Source organism: Dendrobates tinctorius, unplaced genomic scaffold (genome assembly GCF_039654945.1).
Source record: "Dendrobates tinctorius isolate UK_male_01 unplaced genomic scaffold, ASM3965494v1 ptg000028l, whole genome shotgun sequence".
Lineage (NCBI taxonomy): Eukaryota > Metazoa > Chordata > Amphibia > Anura > Dendrobatidae > Dendrobates > Dendrobates tinctorius.
In genome coordinates, this window is record NW_027361696.1 from 64,713,433 (window position 1) to 64,738,405 (window position 24,973).

Here is a 24,973-nt window from a genome sequence, read left to right on the forward strand (position 1 = left end):
CGACACAGGACCTGCACATGTGACCCCTGCTCTCCAGTGAGAGGGCACGTTGCGGGCATGCCCAGTAGCACGGCACGAGGACTTAGCCTCTGGAGTGGTTCCCTGCAAAGCAGGTTGCGCTACCATTGCTGCACCGGAGGTGGCAGCAACATCCAGGCTCACAGAACGAGTCTGAGGAGAATGCCTGGTTCGCCGTGATTGCTGAGCAGGAGTCCGAGCGGTCGGAGGAGAGTGGGAGACCGCAGGATGTCTGGCTCTGGATTCCCGCTGTGCAGTGCCAGGAATCTGATGCCTAACATTTATGTAAAGAATTTTCCTATGACTTTGGAAGGTGTCTGCATTAGCAGGTCCAAAGCAGGGCAATAGGTATTTAGTGTAGACTTCACAAGCATATCCATCTTTATATATATAAAAACGAGCGTATGTGTGTATGTGTGTCGCCGATGATGTCATAATAGGTTGTCATGGTGACGGTGGTGACTATGATGTCATAATAGGTTGCCATAGCGATGATGATGTCATAAAGGATACCATGGCGAAGATGACGTCATAATGGTTGCCATGGCAATGATGATGTCATAATAGGTTGCCATGGTGACAATGACATCATAATGGTTGCCATGGCGACAATTATGTCATAATTGGTTGCCATGGCGATGATGATGTCATAAATGGTTGCCATGGTGATTATGATGTCAGAATGGTTGCAATCTATTATGACATCACAGTCACCATGGCATGGGACTATGGGATGGAGGATATGTATGATGGGTATATGGTCATGGGACTATGGGATGGAGGATGTCTGATGGGTATATGGGCACTGGACTATGGGATGGAGGATATGTATGATAGGTATATGGGCACAGGGCTATGGGATGGCGGATATGTATAATGGGTATATGGGCATGGGACTATGGTATGGAGGATATGTATGATGGGTATATGGGAACTGGACTATGGGATGAAGGATAATCATTATAATTTGTTATAACTCACCACAGTTAGTTACTATGAATGGGAAATGCCAGGCTCTTCAGCTAGTGAAGAATAACACTGTATTAATATAGTTCAATATTGTAAATGTGCCATAGTAAGTTTAGATCAACATCACTAGAAGATTTATACATTTTATTGCCCCATCCTCTGTATAAATAGATTTTTTTTATATCACAGGATTTGGAAAATTATTCTTTTGCTATATTATTGACTCTATTTAAGTTAAGAGCTTTGATTTTGGTGGAAGGAATCTAGGACAAGCTCAGGACCCCATTGTGGTACCTAAAATAATTAAAAAGATTAATGCAGAAATGTTCTAGTTTTACTATACATTTTCTTAATCTTGTTAAGAATACCAAAGAGGTTGACTGATTAAAAAAGAAACCTTCCAAAATACCCCATCAGACCGTTTTGGAATCCTTATCCAATGTCTAAACTTAAAAGTAGATAAGGTTGATGTTAATGGGAAAAGTGTAATGATTAATTTCCCTTGTAGTAGTGCTGTTGAAGAATTGAAGACTTGCCTAGTTCTCCCACAGTTTACCTTATGATCAGCTTATCATCAGGGGATACTTCCAATGAAAAATTAAAATCTAACCCCTTTATTGACTGGTCATCCCTTTATTTTTTTCATGAAAGTCCAAGAATGGTAAATAGTAAAGAACATCTTACTGACACCCATGTCATAGCTTCTTAAGCTCCCCATTGGTCTCTGCATCCTGACCCCTAGTTCTGACATTTCAACACAGTAGTGACCTCACTGATGTCCACTGCAGTCATTGATTGGCTGCAGCAGTCCCATGTCCAAGTCAAAAAGTCATCACTTAAGGCAGGATACAGAGACTGATGGGTGGCCTGCATAGTTGTGACATGGATGTAGTGAGTTCACTAAGGTAATATTAAGTTTATCATATTATCCCATTCTCCATTTTAGGGAAAAAATCAAGGGGCTGAACAACTCCTTTGAAGATCCCAATTATGAGTGGTTTGGGCACAATTTCTACTATTAGAATACGACTGTTCTATACTGTATGAATTTTTCCATTTTTTTCTCAATTTATGTAAAAGAGAACACAAGTTATAATGCAATTAAAAAAACATTTTCTGTTTTTTAATTAGAAAAATAGCTTAATGTGCGGGTTAGAAAATCTGTAAGTAAAACGAAATTATCTACAAATAAATAAGTTAAGAGTTTGGGAATAAGTGGTCACTTGGCGAGTGTAAGTCCTTATAGGCAGTATGTCCTTTATCCAGAAATATCTATGCTTAAAGTGCAATCCCCTCATGCACTTTGCTGATTTCCCGGATGTTAGACATTTTACAGGCACAAGTCTTTACAGGAGAGCGAAGACATCGGGTGGACGAAGGTCCTTGGTTCATCATCTATTTACATAGAGAATTGGCTCCAGTTTTGGACAGTTGCCATGATGGGTTGTTCTACATTCTTCCATCTGTGCATTGTGGCTTTGGAGTAAATGACTGAACAAATAATGTACACGTTTCAATGCAAATACATATACATATATACATCACGAGGAATCCCAAGTATCAGTGCTTTGACTAACAAATTACAAAGGTAGTCTGGAGCGACTCATCTTAAATATAACTAGTATTAGCAATTGGAGGTAGATACGTATCAATATTGCATAACTGGCGTGACTGTATGGGCTATTGGTTGGAAAACCATTGATCTTTTTTAACCATATTGACCAGTCTGGCGCTTTAGTTGGTAGTGGGTAGTGCATGAAGGAATAAGTTATTTTTGTTGGTGAGACATGGATTGTTCAGGGCCAGTAGAGGCATTGGATCACTGTGTAACTACGTGGCTACTGGTAAGCAACCATGGGTGATCATATAGATCCTAAATAGCTGTGTATATTGGGAGAGAAGTTTTGAGTAGTGGGGCTGAAGTTGGCCCTGCACATGAGGTAGCTTAAAGTCGGCAGACAACTATCTCTCCCGACTTACCCATAGCGGAAAAGCGGAGAAAGCAGCTGCCACACACCATTGGCAGAGGCTTATCTATCCTGACAATGGAAGGATCGGCTGTTGATTTTCTAAATGCCTGATCTCTCTCCAAACATCATCATTCAAATTAGATGGTCAGCTGATCCTGCCAAATTTGTGGGTTCAGCCAACTTTCATCTAATGTGTATAGGGGCCTTTGGACTACCTGAGCTCAGAAAAGTGAAGCATTTAGACACTGCATCACCAGACTGACTGTATGAGCCATAGGTAGCCAACTTTGGTCTTCTTTTTATCCCTTTAACGAAAGGTCATTGATAACTTTCAATGGCCGGCAGTGCAGGTCCTCAGTCTACATCAATGTCTTTTTAAGTCGTTGCAATAAAGGGGCTTTGCAGCTCCGTGGTTACTTTTTTAACTGTATGTGCTAAGAAATGTCCCTAACCGAGTGTATGTTTAGAGAAATTGCTGTAACAGCTGAGCCACACAGTGTTTAAAGGGGAACTTTCACTGGATTTTTTTCATTTAAACTGAGTATCTCCTCCAGTTGCTGCTTCTCCACTGATTCTGGAACAGTTTTTCTTTTTCTTCTGTGCCCCTCCATTCCAAAGTTATGGGCATATAACACAGAACTTCTCTTTGGGTGTGGCTGTGTTTTGATTGGCTAGCATCAAAAAAGAAACAAACACTCACAGAGCTGATTGAAGGAAACATGTATATCTTTTTTTTTTCCAGTGGGCATAACTTTGGAACAGAAGGGCACAGAAGAAAAAGGAAAACTGTTCCAGAATCAGTGAAATGGCAGCAATTGGAGGAGGTACTCAGTTTAAGTTAATATATCTGATGAAAGGTCCCCTTTAAGTAAAGTGTTTGAATTTGGGAAAGTGGAGTGACTGTATAGGCCATTGGTTGTGAATAAATGGTTATTTCCTAATTATATGGACCAGCCTAGGTCTTTAAATTTAAGAACAATTGCTGGTGGGTCTACCTTGGTTCATTGGAGAGTCTACTAATGGTTGTATCTGTATTGTAAATGATCAATAATTTGGGATGAATGAATGGTGCCGACATGGCGGTTAGAGATGATACCTGAGTGAAAAGGTTAATAGGTCACAGGGCACTTACTATAATCTGACAACCAATGCAATGGCCCATCTCTGTCACTGAGGCTTTTTTGATGTATATATTATTCAGAGATTTTCTTTGCTTATTTTGCACTACGCATGGTCTGTTTATTCTTGGTTCCATTAGTAGAATGAATATGGGCTGCAAGATTCAGTCCTTTATGCAGCCTGAAGCAAGAGAAAGCTCTCAGTAAACAGTGCCTTTTCTGATCCATAGAAAAGATGGGGATTTCAGTATACAATAGGTCTCACTTAAAAGCCCTTCTCCAGAGGTGGATTTGTGGTCCCTCTGAGTAAGAGTACATAGTAAATACAAAAACCCATAAAAAAGGGCTTACCATTCACCCCTCAACATACCAAAAATACTGATTTAACCAAACATATAACCCTCCTAAATACAAATGGTAGTCCACTGCCAGCAAATACATATATATACATTTTCACATATAAATAACGGTCTCCTATATATTATCATTTAAGAGTCCCAAAAATTGTTTCCGATCCTGATGAGAAATATTGTTGCACAAATTTTATTCAAACTCTGATCCCAGTCGACCTAAAAGACAGAGAGAAAAAAAGTCATTATAGATATGTAGACAGCAAATATATATTCAATAATCTGTTTCTGAAATGAAAAAAAATAATTTAAGTCTAAATCCATTGAAATTAACATGGGTAAGCTGTAATACCACAGTCAACCAGTGGAGAAGGTGGTGCTGTTTTTGAACCATTTTTTTTTCTAATAATGTACATGCTAATAATTTTTTTTAATAGAGTGTTCTTGGGAAGGTAAATTTGAGTGTAACTTGAGACCAGAAGTCCAACAAGATTAGATTGGGACCCCTTTGACATCCATTAGATGCGATGTATCACTACGATCTTCATATCCTTTAACCATAGCACACATATGGAACTTTAAGTATGTATTCATGCAATGTATTATCACTGTGGATTCATAAATGCAAAATACATGGATTTGTAATTTGTTATTCTGTCCTGTTTTACTTAAATCCATGCACTTGGGGCTAAAAATACATTTTTTTAAATATTCTAATGTTATAAAATATATATATTTTTACAAACTCTTTACTTCAGTGCACATTCAACTTTGATTTGGTCTGTGACCATCAATCAGCTGAGAAAAGCTGAAAAAATACAGACAAAAGAGTAACAAACTCTTCATCAGACCTCAGAACGAGCTTACTGATGGATTCCCAGTTAATTCATTCTGCAGCCAACAGTAGAACATTGAACAAGCAGCTTATAGAAGGGAAACAGTGCAAAATTTTTGAAGAAACCCAATTGCAAAAATGTTTTCTAAGCCCCAAATAAATGAATTTAGGTAAAAAATTGTCCTCAACGGTGGACAACAAACATTTGGAAGCACAATGTAGAAATGTCAGTGGAGAGAGACTCTTATTACCATGTAGGGACTCCTAAACAAGAATGCATGATCAGGATCTTTTAGGGCATATAGTAATCTAAGAAAAGGGTGTCTCTCTTGGGTTCCCCATTTTTGATCCATAGCTATGAAATTACATGGAGAATTAATCATCTCTCGTGGCTTCTCTCTGTAAAATTAGTTATTTGCCTGGGGTTCCTGGAGTGGGATCTTTGGCAATCAGCTGATCATAGCAAAAAAAAAACCCACTCTCTGAAAGTTGTCATCTGTGACTAGACAACTACTTTAAGAAAACTGATGTTATACATCACTGGATACAGGTGCATCTCACAAAATTAGAATATCATCAAAAAGTTAATTTATTTCAGTTCTTCAATACAAAAAGTGAAACTCCTATATTACAAAGCGTCATTACAAACAGATTGATCTATTTCAAGTGTTTATTTCTGTTAATGTTGATGATTATGGCTTACAGCCAATGAAAACCCAAAAGTCATTATCTCAGTAAATTAAAATACTTTATAACACCAGCTTGAAAAAATTAGTGTAAAATCTGAAATGTTGGCCTCCTGAAATGTATGTTCAGTAAATGCGCTCAATACTTGGTCTGGGCTCCTTTGGCATCAATTACTGCATCAATGCGGCGTGGCATGGAGGCGATCAGCCTGTGGCATTGCTGAGGTGTTATGGAAGCCCAGCATGCTTTGATAGCAGCCTTCAGCTCATCTTCATTTTTGGGTTTGATGTCTCTCATCTTCCTCTTGACAATACGCCATACATTCTCTATGGGGTTAAGGTCAGGCGAGTTTGCTGGCCAATCAAGCACAGTGATACTGTTGTTTATAAACCAGGTATTGGTACTTTTGGCAGTGTGGGCAGGTGCCAAGTCCTCCTGGAGAATGAAATTTCCAGCTCCAAAAGCTTGTCAGCAGAGGGAAGCATGAAGTGCTCTAAAATTTCCTGGTAGGCGGCTGCGCTGACTTTGGTCTTGATAAAACACAGTGGACCTACACCAGCAGAAGACATGGCTGATTGTGGATACTTCACACTAGACCTTGGAAATCAAGGTCCCAGAGTCTGGAGGAAGAGTGGAGAGGCCACAATCCAAGCTGCTTGAGGTCTAGTGTGAAGTTTCCACAATCAGTGATGGTTTGGGGAGCCATGTCATGTGCTGGTGTAGGTCCACTGTGTTTTATTAAGACCAAAGTCAACGCAGCCGCCTACCAGGAAATTTTAGAGCACTTCATGCTTCCCTCTGCTGACAAGCTTTTGGAGCTGAAAATTTCATTCTCCAGCAGGACTTGGCACCTGTCCACACTGCCAAAAGTACCAATACCTGGTTAAAAAACACCAGTATCACTGTGCTTGATTGGCCAGCAAACTCGCCTGACCTTAACCCCATAGAGAATCTATGACTATGAGGTATTGTCAAGAGGAAGATGAGCGACACCAGACCCAACAATGCAGACGAGCTGAAGGCTGCTATCAAAGCATCCTGGGCTTCCATAACACCTCAGCAGCGCCACAGGATGTCAAGTATTGAGTGCATTCACTGAACATACATTTCAGTAGGCCAACATTTCAGATTTTAAAATCATTTTTCAAGCTGGTGTTATAAAGTATTCTAATTTACTGAGATAATGACTCTTGGATTTTCATTGGCTGTAAGCCATAATCATCAACATTAACAGAAATAAACACTTGAATTAGATCACACTGTTTGTAATGACTCTATCTAATACATAAGTTTCACTTTTTGCATTGAAGAACTGAAATAAATTAACTTTTTGATGATGTTCTAATTTTGTGAGATACACCTGTATAAAAGAAAAAAAAAGAAACTGAGTGGGTTTATTTGATCTTGGAGGGTCTGGATGATTCTCCACTCCCAGAATATGAGCAAAAGAAAAGAGCCTATGACTCACAAAGGTGGATAAAGAAAACAGTGAGATTCTGAGAGATACAGTCAGCAAACAATGAGACTCTTAAAAATGAAGACCTTGTGCATTAGACTCTGAGACTAAAGAGGATCAGTAAACAAAAGCAGACGACTTCCAATGATAGGAACAGAGTGTCAGTAAACAGACTGGAACCCAACATATGGTCTGGTATGCTCTTCTATGCTGTGTGTTGAAAAGAGGACACTACCGTGTGGATGCAACACGTGTTTTAATGATCAACTCTCCTTTCCTAATCTTGCTGATGGCCAAATGGTCTAAAAAATAGGAAAGGGTGCTGATACATTGTTCTAGGACTGATATAGTTATTGGGTCAGTGGCCCAAATTGATTTTTGACATTGAACCTGTCCTTGTGTAATCCCTTTTGACCGGTAGCTCAGTTTGCTACCCAACTCAAGGCAAGTTGGACATGTTGGTTTCCAACATTCTCGGCACATACACCTGCCTCTATAGCTTTGGTACCCAAGTGATACCCAATAATGTCATCCACACACACACAACCTGGTCATACGTGTTTCAGCCCTCTTTTAGTGGCACCGTCAGGGGAATATTAGTAGTTTTGTGGTAAGTATAAATACACAGGACAGGGGACATCTGGCACTACTGAGGGTCAGCTTTAGACGCCCTACATGCCACTGCATGATCACTTATGTATTTTGCTACCCATCTTATACTTACCCCAAAACTACTGATATTCCCCTGAAGAGGCCAATAAAAGTAGGCTGAAACGTGCAGAGACACGCTGTGTGTGTGTGGGAGGGTGACATTATTATGTATCACTTGGATCCTGCTCTTATTAGGGCAGAAGTTTTCATATGGGGCACAACCGGGGAGTTTGCCCCTTACTCAGAAGCCTATTGATCTCAATGGAATGTTATGTTCCCCATAAAACAGTAATCGGATGCCAGTGATGATGATAAGGCTCCCACCTGTAAGAGTCCACGATGGACAGATGTGTTAGGAGCTCAGTCCTGACAGCAGTGATGTGGAACAATGACTTTGCTATTTAGGACCATAGGAAAGTTGGCTCTCAACCAATACAGTCCATTTACGTCTTGCTTATATTTTTTTCACATATTGAGTTTGTTGATGGGAGTTATAGTCTCACATTGATTGGCAAGCCATTACTTATATCTTTTTCAATATTTGATATCTGCTTTTGAAAAGTATATAATATTATTTCTGACATCGTTGATAATCAAGTAACTTCTACAGGAAAAACAAAGAGACCTAGAAGATGGAGGCAAAGACTAATCATGTTTTTAGGTGACGGTGGCGGTGGAACACAGAGTGACTTAGACGCAAAGGATAGGTGGAAACACTAGAGTGGACACCATCATAATCATGACCATTTTCTTTTCTTTTTTTTCACTTAGGGTCCATTGCTTGGCAATTTGCTTCATTCATAATTTTCTTGATGGGAGTAGCAGTTTTGCATCATCTGATTAACCACAGTTTGGGGACAACTGATCAAGAGCAATTGAGCACCTCCATGGTATCTGTAATTTTAGTCATTGCAATCATTTCTGTTGTCAGACCAAATCTTCCTATATATGACCAATTTTTTTTTTCATTACTAGTAATGGAGGCTTACAAAAGTGAATATTAAAAGAGCTCACATACTGTGATATATACTATGTGGCAATTTGCTGAACTGATTTCTTTTGGGGGCAATTTATCAAAAAATTACAAGACAGCTCATGTTTTTTTTTTACGGACATGTTGAAAAATTATAATTCTTAAAAATGACTTGAAATATACAGCTCAGATTTCTGATATCACTCCATTATCAGATTTGCTGTACAATGATGAGAATTACGACCACATTGACTTGCAAGAAATTTTCCAACCTTAAACAAAATTTCATGAAAATGTCAATTTTTTTTCCGGACACTGGAAAAAAAATATTTTTACTGAGTGTCCAAGATTATACAGATGGTTGGTAATCCAGATTTGGTCCCCATATGCAGACCTTGGAGACACTGACTACTAGAGATCCTGGACTTAATTGCATTGTGAATTTCCCTGTCCGTGTACATAGGATGAAAAATTGATTTCAAGCATAGGTTGTGAGCACTTTAATAAACTTTTCTTTTGTGAATTCCCTTAAATAACCTCCTATACCTTTATTTTACATCCCACCCCAAGTAGCCAGGAAATGGATGAATAGTTTTCCCGTTTGCTAAATTATGTCTTTACAGCTGCACCTACCTTGTAGTGATGCTATCCCCAACCATGCAATGTCAAAAAGAAGTCTGCATCTGACACACTGCTGTCTTCTCGGGAGCACTCTTCAGATGTACATGGAGAACAAGACCCCGGGGACAAAGGCATGGACCCCGAGTCCACTGAGCAGGTGCTTCCACATGGTGAGAGCCCATCAGAGCTCGGTCCTCCCTGTGCGTCCACTCCAGCTTGCCTATCCAAAAGAAGGCTTTGTAGGGCTCGTATATACTCAACGGCAGATCGGAGGGTCTCCACTTTACTCATCTTCTTATTGGGACCCTGAGCTTGGGGTACATGCTGTCTCAGTTTAGCAAAACCAAGATTGACCAACTTCACCCTATTCCTCTCCCTCTCATTCCGTCTTTCCGAGGTGGAAGAGATGATGCTCTTGGTGGCGCAGGAACCACTACGTCGTTGACACCTGAGCCTATGCGGTGATCCTGAACGTGCGCCACTTTTGCGTAAAGTCCTCGGTTGCCTCTCGGGGCTTCTCTGCTCTTCCGGGGTCTCCATATATGTGAGGTAGAACAGGTGCTTTTGCTTTTGCTCTTCAAGGAGGTTAACACAAAGGGAATAAGACCCTTGGCTGCGTCCCTTGAAATGATCTGATTTGTTGCTCTGCTACCTGAGCTGATTCGTATCCTATAATAAGCCAGGATCTGCCGAAAAGAGGTAACACCCCTGTCAGCCGGTCACAGCATGTCCCTGATCATATATCTCATGCACTTCCTTGTGCACCACTGTGTATATCCCACTCCCGGCTCAATAACACCCCCTCCCACCAATCAACTTACACTACTTTCACTAGAGATTTCTTTTCACTGACTGATCCCTCCTTCCTTTAAACTTTCTCAAGAAGTCCCAGGAGGGGGGAGATGAGCAAAAAAAAAAAAGGCACAAAGTCCCGCCTGATAATGATGGACAGCTGTGTTTTCAGTTATGTGCGTTACAGTCTCCGATATCAATATCAGTTATAAGGTGGAACATCTGCCGGACCAAAGATTACATCGTAATTGTGATCGTAAAATATTCTTCCCCATGGCTGGAGGAAGAAATCACCATTATTCCATGAACAGTTCCTTCCCTCTTCTGTTTCCTTTATTTCTAAGGCTATGTTCCGTTTGTTTGTTCCTTTTAGAAGAACAAACGGAATTAATGTGCAAAATGGATCGACGCCATAACGGACGCAAACAAAAGCAGAGAGACCCTATTGATTATTATGGAGGGTCTGTTTTTTGTGTTCCAAGAACTGACGCAAAACAGAACCCCTCATAATATCAGTAATGCAACAGATCTGCACTGCACATGAATTTGTTTGCCTGCTCTTTTTGAAAAGAAGACAAGTGGAATGGGAAAAATCAAATGTGAACGTTGCCAAAGCTACGATAGTTTATATGGCAGCCACTGCTGAAGCTTCCACTAAGGGAAACCTTCCTGCAATGCTGGAAGGCAATATATAAGAAGTAACCTTGCCTTTCAGGACTATGAAGAATTTTAATGAACATTTATGTTGAAGGTGTAGTACTGTTATATTGTAACATGCATTAAAATATTTTCCACTTGGCACTGGAAATTGACTATACATTTGTCATGCATCTTCATGCTACCTTTTGACTCTCATTGCCTTATACTCTGAGGCTGACATTCCAGTCCTCCTACATCCAAGATGGCCGTCGCATAGTCCTCCTACATCCAAAATGGCTGCCACAGTGGCATAGGGAGCAGCGGTAAATCTGAAGCATGCCGTCTCAACACAGGAGGGGTAGAGGAGTTGTGGTTCAGATTTACAACGGGATCCACATGCCACAACAGTGGCCATCTTGGATGTAGGAGGACCGTAACTTCAGTCTCACTAGAAGTGGTCACCCGAATATAAAATGACAAATATATGTTACTGTTCAGTGTTTTAATATTTATCATTGGCGTTTGACTTTATAGTACTCTGGAACTTGTAGTTCTACTACCACACCCAAGAGTTAGATCGTCTTTGGGCCTACACACACTGGTTCAGATTTAGCAGTTAAGAAAAACTGTCTTTGTTCTATAGCAACTAATCAGAGCTCAGCTTTCATTTCATAAACAGCTGTGATAAAATGAAAGCTGCTGTGTGATTGGTTGCCATGGGCAGCAAAGACAGTTGTTGATTTTTGCTGTGTTTTGATAAGAATGATAACACACAGTACAAAACATTGTGGTTTTTGTGATGTTTGTGTAGTGTTTACCATTTTTTAGATGTTTTACCACAGAGTAACGAAAAACGGCATGTCAAAAACGTTGGAGCAAAAAAAAACCCACAAAAATTGTCTAATATTCTTCTCCATTTTTATAACCTCCCCCTAACCCCACAAAAAAATTGACTAGCGTTAAAGGTTTTTTCCAGTTTCAGAAAACCCATTTTAAAAACAAACAAACTCGGCCTTATTCTCCCTCCCCAGGTCTAGCACTGAGTCTTCGCTGCTGTTCCTAGTGTCTGCAATTGTCTGCAGCACTGACGTCACTTCAACAATGGTGCAGCCAGTCAGAGAGCTCGGCAGTTTTGCCTGAGTAGACGGCAAGAGCCACTCAGAGCCACTGGCTGCAATGCTAACGATGTGACATCAGTGCTGCAGACAATTACAAACACCGGGAATAGATGCGGATATTCAATGCTGGACCTGGGAAGGTGAGTAAGGCCCTTTTATTTTTTCTTTACATAAACTGCAGCTGGGGGAACTGGGGTTGCCAAAAGTGGAAAATCCCTTTAAATTGTATCTCATACAAACTATGCTCACCTTGCAGTGACTAACTTGTTTTTCAGGTCGTGAAACTTCCTGCAAATGGCTGATTTGAGAAGGGAAACCAATGGGGATCGAATGGGATACCTTACTCCATTTTCCCCTCCATTGAAAGTACCATCTTAGAGCTTGAAATGCTGCGATCTGAGCTAGACTCGAGTGCCAGCTGTATGACACAGCCGGTACCCGCACTGTAGAGAGTGGGCGCAGCGCCATACATGTAGTGTGCACATCCATCTTGCCTATACAGTGGATATCGCAAATTAAAAACTATACAATGTGGGGCCCCCAGGCGCTGTGGGCCCCGGCACTTGCTGGCGCCGACCCTGATTGCCAGATCTATAAACATATGATTACTGCAATTGTATGAAACAAATCAGTAATTGTTGTGTTTCTTATGTCTCCAAGGCATTATAGCTCATCAGAGGGAGAGAGCGGAAACGGAGCAGAGCAGCAGGTGCTTTTAGGTATTTTCCCATGTACTACAAGCCCCATCGTGCAATGCAGAATTGTGGCCATATGAAAGTCTCGGCGCTCAAAGGAATAGATTTGTGAATATGACATTAGTCTATATACATAAGTCTGATAATAGCAGACTATGCGAAAAATGGAGGACAGAAAGGGTTAGCAAGCTTTGGATAACCTGGAAACTAGTAGGAGCACCCCCCAAGTATGAATTGAGTAGGAGGGCATCCCCTGGGGCGTCTTACATTACCTGGTAAATAATGCTCTCCGGCATACTGAAATGTCAGGGACAGGTGATTGTGAACCTCTCCAGAATGAACATTTGTATGCATGTTAGAATTCCTATGTAACTGATAAATTGTAAATTGTTCATTACCCACAGATGAAAAAAACACACAGGCGTAGCTAAAGAGGGTACAGAGGTAGCAGTCATTTGGTGGGGGGCCTAAAGGTCCGTCTTCTATAAGAAAACAGCAGTAGGATAAATCATACATGGGCTGTACAAATGTTGCCTTTGAGCTCACTGGAATAAACTAAAGCTGTACTGTATCTTCTCAAGCGCTGAGGAGCCGAGGCCACGAAAGTCACCAACAAACCTCCTCTGGTATTAACATCAGCACGAAAAAGTATACATCAGGAGCCTCATGGCATGGATTTTCATTACCAACCACTACATACACACTTTACATCACCAAGCACAATGCCGAGAGTCGGATGGAGTAATGTAAAGCCTCCACCACTGGACTCAGGAAATGTGTTTTGTGCCGTGACAGATCACACTTCTCTAACTGACGTCTGATGGATGAATCTGGATTTGGTGATTCCAGGAGAACATTACCCCCGACTGCACTGTGCCCAGTGTACAGTTTGGTGTTTAGCATAATACTATGGGTTTGTTATCAGGGGTCAGCCGAGGTTCCTTAGTTGCAGTGAAGGAAAAACTTAACTTCATCACAAGACATTGTGGACAATTGTAGCTTCCAGCTTTGTGGAAACAGTTGGTGAAGACCCTTTTCTGTTCCCCATTACTGCACAAGATCCATGAAGACTTTGCTGGGGGGGTCTTGCGGAAGAACATGATGGCTGCACAGAGCCTGGACCCCAACCCCATCCAACACATTTGGCATGAACTGTAAGAAGATGAGCCGGGACAGAGTCAGCGGTGCCCAAAGAAATCATACCGCCCCAGACTATACAGTTGGCAGTAAATCCAGAAGACCCGCAGTCAGTAAAGATCACCACTTCTCTGACAGCCGAGCCTCAATACATCAAAGCGGGTCGGCACATACTGGAATAGATGCGCACTGAACTATCTGAACTCACGCCCATCCAGGTCCAACAAGTGAAAGCGTTACTGGGGCGATACCAATCCGTGTTTGCGAATCATGAGAATGACTTTGGCTGCACCACAGCGATCACTCACATTATACCAACTGGGGATACAGCACCCATTCGAGAGCGTTACTGGCAAATTCCCCCTAAGTTATATCAGGAAGTGAGAGAGATGCTCGGACAGGTGCTACAGGCGGGCGTCATTAGGGAGAGCCAAAGTCCATGGGCAGCTCCCATTGTGCTGGTGCGGAAGAAGGACGGGACACTGAGGTTCTGTGTGGATTACCGCATACTCAATGCCTGCACCATGAAGGACTCACACCCTCTGCCCCAGATTGAGGAATTTCTGCCTGCACTGGGGAAAGCCAAATTCTTCTTGACGCTGGATCTAGTGCCCATGTCAGAGAAGGACTGGGTGAAGACGGCCTTTGTACTACCTGTGGGCCTCTTTGAATTCAACAGGATGCCATTTGGTCTGGCCAATGCCCCAGGTACGTTCCAACGATTGATGGAGAGGTGCCTAGGTGATTGGAACTTTGAGGCCACACTCATTTACCTGGATGACATCATAGTATACGTTGCCTCATTTGAAGATCACCTGCGGAGATTAGAGCAAGTGCTGAGCCATCTGCAGAAGTACAGACTGAAGGTGAAACCCCAGAAGTGTCACTTGTCCGAACCCAGATTGAATACCTAGGTCATGTCGTTTCAGCCAAAGAAGTGAAGCCGTCACAGGAGAAAATCGCGGTGATTAAGGATTGGCCGACCCCGGAGACTGTAAAAGATGTCTGAGCGTTCCTGGGAATAATGGGGTACTGTTGTCGTTTCGTGAAGAACTTTGCCCGTGTGGTGCAACCTCTGCCGGAGCTTTTGAAAGGGGTACCCCCGACTGCAAAGGGTCGCTCCATCCCCTGGGAGGAAAGGCAGGAGAAGGCTTTTCGTGACTTGAAGAAGGCACTGACCGAAGCACCGGTACTGGCTTATACGGACTTCTCTATATCGTTCATTCTCCACACCGATGGAAGCTTGCACGGACTTGGAGCTGTGCTGTCACAGGTGCAGGATGGGATAGAGAGGGTGATTGCCTAGGCTAGTCGGTCCCTACATGATTCTGAGCGCAACCTGGACAACTACAGTTCCTTCAAGCTGGAATTGCTGGCATTGGTGTGGGCCATGACGGAGAGATTACCTGCCCGGCTTGGAGTTGCTGGTGCGTACCGATAATAATTCGTTAGCGCATCTGAAGAACGCCAAGTTAGGGGCCCTGGAACAGCGCTGGGTGGCCAGGATGGCAAAGTTTCGATACAGAATCTCTTACTGGAGGGGGGCAGAGAACACCTACACCGACGCCCTATCCAGAGCAAGACATGTGCCACCTGGAAGGAGTAAACATGAGATGCTGGAGGGGGAGGAGGTTCCCCGGGTCTGGAAGACCACTGGGACGGTGGCAGCCACGCTGGACCAGACATGGACCCTCCATCATGAAGGAGTGTTGGGAAGATCTCGGGATGAGTCAGTCCGGTTGCAGCAGGTAGATCGTGAACTTGCTCTGTTTAGACAATGGGTGACACTGAAGAAGCTGCCCAGTCAAGAACAGCAGAGTACTCTGACTCCAGAAGTACTGAAGATACTCCGGCAGTGGGAGCGCCTCCAGATGAGAAACTGGCTGTTATATCAGTAGGTTCTACTACAAAAAGAGTTGGGAGACTCATGGCAGGTACTGATTCCAGAGACAGTGCTGTCTAGAGTGGCCACTGAAGCTCACACAAAAAGGGGCTCACTTCGGTCTTAAAAAAAACTTTCCAGTGGCTGCAACGATTTGTCTACCACCCTCGGCTGAGAACAGTGGTTGAAGAGGCTTGTAGACTCTGTCGGGCATGTGAGTTGGCGAAATCCCCAGAACAAAGCGCTCCTACCCAAACTATCGTGACATCAGCCCCCCCCCCGGAGCTGTTGACTATTGACTACCATCAGGCCAGCACACCAAGGATGCGACCACTGTCTAGTGATGGTAGATTACTTCATGAAGTTTGCGGTTGTGACGCCCACCCGGGACCAAACGGCTGAGTCCGTTGCGCACACCATCTGTAAAAATTTCATTCAGGTCTATGGATGGCCGCAGCGGATCCATTCTGATCAAGGAGTCTGTTTCTTGGGAAGAGTAATGGATGAGCTACAAGAGATCTATCAGTTTGACAGGTCTCATACCACACAGTACCACCCTCAGGGAAACGAGGACTGTGAGCAGTTTAACCATACTCTAATCCAGATGCTAAGGATCCTGGAAGACGATAGGAAGGCTAGGTGACCCGAGTCCATCAAACCACTGGTTACACGCCCTACTTCTTGTTGTTTGGCCGAACTGGAAAAGAAGTCACGGAGCTAGAGCTGGATCCAGGGGAGGACTACCCACGGACGGGGGTGTCTACCTGGGTCAGAGAACATCGCCACTGTTTGCAGACCCTACATCATCTAGTACAGACTCAGCTCCGGGAGTTGGAGCACCCTGAGAAGCTCCCTCTGCGGGGGACAGATCTTCAGGTTGGTGATCGAGTGTTGGTGCGGGAGAAACGTCCACGGGACAAGCTGGAAAACCAATGGGAGAGTAGACCATACAAAGTGAAGTGTCGGGTCGGTACGGAAGGGCCTGTATACGAGATTTATCTGGATGGAGAAAAGAATACTCCCACTAGAGTGGTACATAGAAGTATGCTCCAGCCATGCCTCTCAGAAGACCCCATACAAGAGGAAGAAGTACCTGAGGTTCTTGAGGTGGTGCCTCCCGTGATAGAAGAAGATGAAGAAGAAGAAAGTCCTGAGCAGCAATCTGAGAATACGTCTGTTAGTCAGGGTCCTGGGACCCCAGATGAAAACGTTATGACAGGTACAGATCCAACTTTGCCTCCACTAGAAGACTCCACTATTCCTTGCAATCTACGTCGCTTCGAACGCACAACGGCTGGAAACCCCCCAATCGTTACAATCAGGATCAGTTAATTTGGCAACAAGTCGCTAAGACAGACAAGCAACGATCTAATGTTTCTCAAGATGCCTCGCCCGTGGAATGGCGAGTGAAAAGAGAGGGGGGGTGTAAGAAGATGAGCCGGGACAGAGTCAGTGGTTTCCGGTACACTTTGAGTCTGGAACTATCGGGACTGTCACCACTGTTGCCGGGGGACGGTTCTTCTGGGAGAGGAGGACCTTTGCACTGGACAGCAGGGGGCTTGGGGGAGATAAAAGGGACTGAGCGCGGGAACAAGAGAGATTTGCCGACAGGAGAACAAGGAGAAGGTTGACTCCCTCCCCACTGCTCCGACTGCTAACTCCACATCATCTATCCCCCAGCGTTCTGACTTTCAAACTGACTGTGTCCTTACTGAGCTGTCCCCGGAACTTTCCTTACTGGACGGCTCCTTCCCTCTCTCAGTGAGAGATAATCTTACTTGCTCCGTTCCTAGCGACCACTTCAGAGGTTTGCATGCTGCCGCGGCCTGCGTGCGTGAATGCGGTTTATGTTCAGCGCCATTCCAGAAGAATCCACAAAAGAGACAGTTTCTACGTTCCAGCGCACTCAAACCAAGCAGGACAGGATACATCGGCACGGTCGGGAGAGTGCTTTTCGTTCCTCCGTAACAGAGCCAGAGACATTGTTCATGATTTTCGACGCCAGCGGGAGATATTCCAGCTCCTCCCCAACAAGAACTGCAAGCGATAAGTTATCTTTTTCGTACATCTTCTCAAATATTGTGTTTGTGTTTAAATCCTGCTGTTGCCGCTGCCGATTTCTTCTCCCTGTGTGGAGTATTTCTTGTATGATAATAACCTGTTCTAGTAAATCCTGTTAACCCCTTCCCTGCCTCCGGCTCTTCATTGCATCCAACGAACCTTACTTCCAGTACCTCTTACAGAACTAATATGAGCCCAGCCTCTCCCCAACATCAGGGTCTGACCTCACAAATCCTCTTCTGGGTGAGGAGGCAAAAATTCCAACAGATGCCTCCAAAATCTTGTATAAGTCCTTCCAAAAACGTGACAGCTGCAAAGGGGGAAACAACTTCATATTAATGTCTGCAGACTTAGAAGGTGATATCAGAAAAGCTCTATGGTGTAATGTAAAGGGGGAACATACTGTAGTCCATATACATATATATTGATGTACAGGGTTGGAATGACCCATCAGAAAACCAGAGGATTTTACAGTGGACCAGGGGACAACAATGTGCCCCGAATTGTCACTAACAACATAATAAAACATGATTGTAGCGCAGGACATGATGCATAGCATAAGTGACCAAACCTAAATGACGAAAACTGACCCGACCATCAATCAACATCTCATCGTCTCTCTGACATTGCCGTACTGAATGTAAGAGGCCATACTGCTTGAATGCACATGGAAAGGCAAGACCACCATGCTGTGAGGAGACACAAGGGCTTGTTAAGTATGCGGGTGACATGACAGCAGGATACATCCTGTGTTCAGCTAATATGACAATAAGACCCTCCATGACCACTTATGAGCCCCCATGAGAAAACTCTAAATTCCTAGAACTACTGTATATATCGGCTCTTATACAAGATACAAGGTCCAGTAAATCCAGTAAATCCGAAAAGTTTGATTTTGGCGCGCACGGCGCACCGTCAAAAGTGCGCAGCGCAGGTCAAAGCGCAACTAGCGCACGGCCTGCGCACGATCTGCGCACCCTATGCTAAAGATAGGGTGCGCCGATCGCAGGCGCCGCTGTGCGCTAGGAGGCGGCGCTACAAGCAAGGGGCGGGCACGCCGGGCAGAGAGCCGGCTCGGGGGCGGAGCTACCCCCGGCCGTGCGTGCGCTTAAAAAGCGCTAATGTGAAACCAGCCTAACATCCGCACCATCGAACCCTACCATTTAAAGTTGTTAAACAAGTTTGTCACCTATCCACCAGATAAGTGATTGTGGGAGTCCAACCTCTTAGATTGATCGCCCAAATGAGTAATTTTCATCCTATATGGACGAATTTTATTCCTGCTAGACTGGAGTGAGAGTGCACTTATTCATCCAACACTCAGAGCCGTATTTAGAGTTTATGCTGCCCTAGGCACTTTTGTCATGCTCCAAAGGAGGTAGACATTATCTTCGCAAAGTGTCTATGTAAAACCAAGAGAGGACACCTATATAGGTGCAAACTATGTACAATAACAGTTCTGGTCCATTCAGCATTCATGATCTCTGCAGTTCAAGTGTGAAAGCTGCCATTACAACTGGGCAACAACTGGAAAAACAAAACTAAACCATGATGATCAAAAATAGGAAACAAAAGGCACAACGGTGCAAATACCCTCCTGGGCAACGAGAGTTATTTTTTTTTGCTGGAGCTTGCTAGTGGTGGTCTCCTCCTGGGATTTCTGGAAACTGGTTACTGGAACTGCTTCCAGGGGAGATACTTTGGGTGTCTTCATCCTGTCGCTGGTTGCTTGCCCTAGGGCATGGTGGTAACAGCTGTGGTAAAGGGAACCCATGATGCATATCTATGCCCATCAGCTGTTCTCCATTGGTGGGTGGTTCTGCTGCCCTGGTGCGGGGCCTAACATCCAGGGAGGCTGCGGCCTGTTGGCGTTGGTAGGCGGCTACGCGGGGGCTTTGCAGCCAAGGGATCCCGATGTCACTATCCTAAAGCGATCTAGACTCCTCCCAGCCCTGAAGATGCCGGATCGTGCGCGCCTGCTCCAGCCATACCCTTCTCAGTAAGGACCTCTTCCACTTCCCCATCTCCGACAGCCTAGTGTCCCTAGCTGATTCTTCCAACTGCCCCATTTTGAGTTCCCGCAAGCCAGCCTCTGACAACGTGAAGTCGGGGGGCAACCCATTAGGAGGGCCGGGGTATATACCTGGCGCCTCCCGGCGGTGCGGTCTCTGCTCCAGTGCAGGCATAGTGGCGGTGGACGCCGTTCGGTGGGATACCGGGGACGGCGGTGGAGCTAATGGCGGCTCCAGATCTGCAGGGGTCGTCTCTGGAGGGACCTGCACAGCTGCGTCAGGTCCGGACGGGAGCTCTTCTTCCTCCGCTTCGGCTCCCAAGGCCTTGTACAACTCCTCCGGTGGTAGCGGCAGAGGGGGAACACTATACACTGCCGGTGTTATGGCAGCGGCTGCAGGCTCCACAAGGTCTGCCTGGAACATACCCGGTGCAGCGGCAGCGGGTACCGGTGTCGTGGGTACCGCAGGTGTAGGCCCCTCCTGGGCGCGCTGCAGATTCAAAGTCCATAGCGCTTCCTGCCTCAGTTGCAGGCGGCGCGTCAGCTGGGCTATTTCGTCCTCCAGCTGCTGGCGGTTCATCTTGGACACTGGGTTGGAGCCTTCAGCCATGGCGCCGGGGAGAACCAGCATAACCTCCTCGCGCTCCGCAGGCCTCCTCCCGTCTCTTTCCAAGATGGCGTTCTGGCAATCTTCTTCCTGCTTGGGCTCTTTTCCCGTCACTGGCTTCCGCTCCTCCTTCTTGGGGCGGCGTCTTCTTCCAGCTCCTCCATAGCAAGTCAGCATACGAACCCCTCGGGGGGGTGGGCCATGTCGCTATCGCATAGTAATTCAGGCAGGGGAGGCCCAGGACAGTTCGCAGTCTTTTCTTAGGACCTCCCAGGTTGTCACGCCCTTCTTCACCGCACCAGCGGCCATTTTTAACATTCATTTCACAGTCTATCAAATTGGGTCTTCTGCACATTTTAAAAAAACTTTGAGTCTTAGGCACACAGAACCCGATGGCATCGGGTCTCGTCATCCTGTTCGTGACGCCAAGTTTGGGTCGCCCTCCCAGGGCTGTGGGGTACTCGGTACCAGGCCGGCGTTGGCGGGATGTGTCGCAGCAGCGGTGACCTGGTCCGTGGCCCTGGGCGCCAAATTAATAGGGGAAGTTGGAATGGTGGAATGTAGTTAATGGAATAGTTCTTGACGCCACCTGTGGTGTTCGGCAAGTGAGATGTTAAGCCGACGCTGCATGCAGATCCTCTGGGACTGGTGGTGTGGTGCAGCCAAGATGGTGTAGCTCCCCACAGGTGGAGCTGTAGTCCCAGGGCAGTGTACTGTAGATGTAGGGGTGGAGGAGAGGCACGGGCGGTGTAGAAGCTGGTACTCCGATGTAGTGGTGCAGGGTGTGTTAGCGCAGGAATGATTGGAGGACACTAGGGCATGTAGTTCCAAAGCTTTACTCACAGTCTGTAGTACACAAAGGTGCCTGCCTCCGTGCTGTGTCCTCCGGGTCAGGGACTCAGTCAACCTCCAGGTCAGATGGAATGCTCCCTTCCAACACTCCGCCAGCATGTGCCTTTCTGAACGTCTCCTCTTATAGCGCCTTTGGTGTGAAGTACTCCTAGTACTGAGTTACACTGGAGTTCCTCCTGACAGATGTTCCCAAGAACCATACTTGTATGGCAGACAGCTGTAGCCTGCTTCGGGGACTCCTTACTACTGAGTCCCGGCTCACTATCCAAGTTGCTGTTGTGCCCCCAAGTCTTAGATGGAAGTAGTGCATTTACAGCTCACTACTCCACCGGTGTCTGCTGTAGGACCATTAGTATCCATACAACCTCGGGTACCGGGCCCCGGCCTTGCGCTTAGAACTTCTAGGTAGGGTTATCTCCTAACCCATGTCCTCTGTTCCCTTTTACTCCTTTGTTCCGTACTAGTCTCTCCCTTCTTATGGAAGATCAGGTTTCTGTTCAATGTCTTTCTCCTTCTTTCCTTTCCCGTGCCAGCAGACCCAGGTCACTGAGATCTGCTGCAACACCTCCTTCCTCCATCCCTCTCCCAGGGATCTTCTCTCCTCACTCTCTCCTAATGATTGACCGACTGACCTGAAATCCTAAACCTTCCCGCTCTTTTATGTATTCTAACTCCACCCGCCTCCCAGCACGTTTCGTGTTCCAAGCAGGGAGCCAGCAAAGGTGCTCTGCTACACTCCAAGCAGGGAGCCGCAATGTGGCTTTGCTGAAATACTGTGTTGTGTGGGATGCAGGTGTTGGAGCGTGGTCAGGAGCCTCCAACCTACCTGGATGGTGGGGTACCACACCTCAGGAGGAGGTGCAGTACCTCTGTAGCAACTGAATCCTCAGGGGCGCCACATTTGGGTCACTCAACCCAGTGATGCCTGCTCCTGTGCCCGACCCAGGACATCACCGCCTGCACTTGTGACTCGTCCTCCTCCCTGATGCTCCCGCACTACGTGCCCGTGCAGCAGTGATAATGCTGGAATCCACACAGGCGCGGCCCCGAGACCTGAGGCTTCCAACATCCGAGGTTGGGCAGGGCAGATCATATACGGGAGCGGGGGTATATGAGGAGAAGGAGAGCAGCGGCCACAGAACGAGGGAGGCATCGGGTGTGAGAGGGAGACACTCGAAGGGTACGACTAAAAAAACAAAACAGGTGCTGCCCCCCTCATCCTGGTGCTCTAGGCGCGTGCCCTCAAGTGCCTAGTGGCAAATACGGCCCTGCCAACACTCCATTAACTTTCTATGGGACTACTGGAAAAAGCCAAGAGCAGCACTCGGCAGCCCTCTAAGGAAGACCACCAGTCAAGCATGCGGCCTAGTTCCGACCAGGTGAATCATACAGAGCTAGGTAGTTTCACCCCCGCCTCTGCCACTGAACTGAGTCACACTCCGGCGGTACCACAGACTACTCAACGTCACATACAGTGCCCCAGGAATGCAGGACCTCGATTAGGAGAGCTAGGATATACCGCTTCTGTCAGTAGACAGTGCCTTAACTTTCTTCAGGATCGGGCCAGAGACTTCATGCGTCACTTGCGGCGCCACTGTTTGATTTCAAGCTTCTACAGCCTGGAAACCATCAGACTGATAAGTTTACCTGTTTCATAAACGTTTGTTCTTAAGCCCCAGGCACAAACACAGCGATCTCGCTAGCGAGATCACTGCTGAGTCACCAGTTTTTTGACACAACAGCGATCTCACCAGTGAGATCGCTGTGTGTGACACCTATCAGCGACCGGCCCCCTTGCCGGGTACCGCTGATCGTGCTGGAATGGCCTGGACTTTTTTGACCGTTGGTCTCCCGCTGGCCAGCACGCATCGCTGCGTGTGGCAGGCAGGAGACCAGCGATTAGCGAGCTGGAGCTGGTAACCAAGGTAAACAGCGGGTTTCTAAGTGCCGCGTGGCGCTTAGAAACCCGCTGTTTACCTTGGTTACCAGCTCCCTGCATCAGCACACTGGTAACTAAGGTACACAGCGGCGCGCGCGCTCGTCATCGCTGGTGCTGATCGCTGGTGAAGCTGCCTGTTTGACGGCTCACCAGCGATCATGTAGCGACACACCAGCGATCCTGACAAGTTCATATCATTGTCGGGATCGCTGGTGAGTCACTATGCGTGACGGGACCCTTACCCTGGTACAATACTCAGTTTTACTCCCCTCATAACTCATTCTCTCCCTGAATGGAGTATCTCCTGTAATAAACCCTTTAACTCTTGCTCTGCCTCCTGCTCGTCACTGCATCCCACGTCCCTGCTATCTCACACAAGCAAAAAGTCATCAAATTGTTTGCACTATCAAATGGAGCCATTTTACTAAATTACCCTCTGTGGCTACAAAATAAAGCAGACATTCCAGAAACCTACATGTGTCAGTCACCGAGACCTTGCTCCTCCTGAATTTCCCATTCATCATCAGAAGTGTGAGTAGCGAATAAAGCTTTCATTAAATTGTGCATTGTGATTATTTCATTTCTGCTGAAAATTTCTAACTAGTGTGTGTTCTTTCTTATCTCAGCACATGAGACCCTTGACCTATGTAATTAGTGTCCCTGTTCCCCACCCTGCTGTGCCCTTAGGTCTCCTGTTGCTAAGGAGGCATTGAGGGCCCCAGAAGCTAACAGCTGGAGTTCCGCCTTTTGCAAAGACTTCTTGCCTAATTGTTTTAATGAAGGTGGTCCCCCAGCTTTGTTCTGAGTACCAGCACCAGTCTGATACATGGTGCCTTCCAATACGTGCAGCTATTTTTCAACCACGGTTCATTTATCATTTTAAATGTGAGTCTCTTCTCCTCCCGGAGAAGAAAACAGAGCTGGTGAGTCTTGATCGGATGCACACGCGGTCCCACCCTGCCCTTCTGTTCCGGACTGAGCAGACTGTAGGGACCATATTGGTCCGAGCAAAAGTCATCCTGGCTGTATTGTGCCGATGTAAAGCTTGAATTCACATGAACACTTCATCATTTCTACATAAGGGGACCTATGTATAGTGTGCAACTGTAGCATGCAAATAGAAACACAATGAAGGGGCCTAAGTGCGGAAGTGCCCCCACTTTGCATATTTTTTTCCAAGATATAATGTAAAAATACAGACTGAGCAAAAAGCAGAAATTGTATTGGGTAATGTGTGCTTCCTAGTGGATGAACAAGTTAGACTTGTTTGGGAGAGATCTTGAAATTTGGATAAATCCTACTTTATTGGTGATCCCTGGCTAGCTCAGAGCCAGGCTTTTAGGACTTTTTGAAGATGGAATATTATTGTTTTTTTATCAGGGCTTGGTCTCTACATTAATAAGGCAAAGCATGGCCTTGCACCTCAAAAACATTTCTAGAATTCAACCTTTTCTTACTTTTGACTCTGCAAAAACTCTGACTGTTTCTCTTATTCATTCTCGTCTAGACTATTGTAACTCCCTTCTACTCGGTCTCCCTCTTACCAAACTCTCCCCCTCCAATCTGTCTTGAATGCTGCTGCCAGGATCATA

General features: G+C 45.5%; 1 protein-coding gene across 2 annotated transcripts in view; it reads right to left on the reverse strand.

The window, feature by feature from the left end:
* Positions 1–2,083: 2,083 nt before the first annotated feature.
* Positions 2,084–24,973, reverse strand: part of LOC141085469 (achaete-scute homolog 1-like) — a 65,332-nt gene continuing 42,442 nt past the window's right edge. Inside the window, exons 1-2 of one of the 2 annotated variants that reach the window (XM_073570854.1) lie at positions 9,661–10,739; positions 2,084–4,644 (exon numbers count right to left, since the gene is read on the reverse strand). In XM_073570854.1, coding sequence (XP_073426955.1) covers positions 9,673–10,188 — 516 coding nt within the window. In that variant the 5' untranslated portion in view covers positions 10,189–10,739 and the 3' untranslated portion in view covers positions 2,084–4,644; positions 9,661–9,672. Of the gene's footprint in view, positions 4,645–9,660; positions 10,740–24,973 lie in introns of those variants that run through there. The other variant, XR_012231312.1, reaches the window with a different exon arrangement.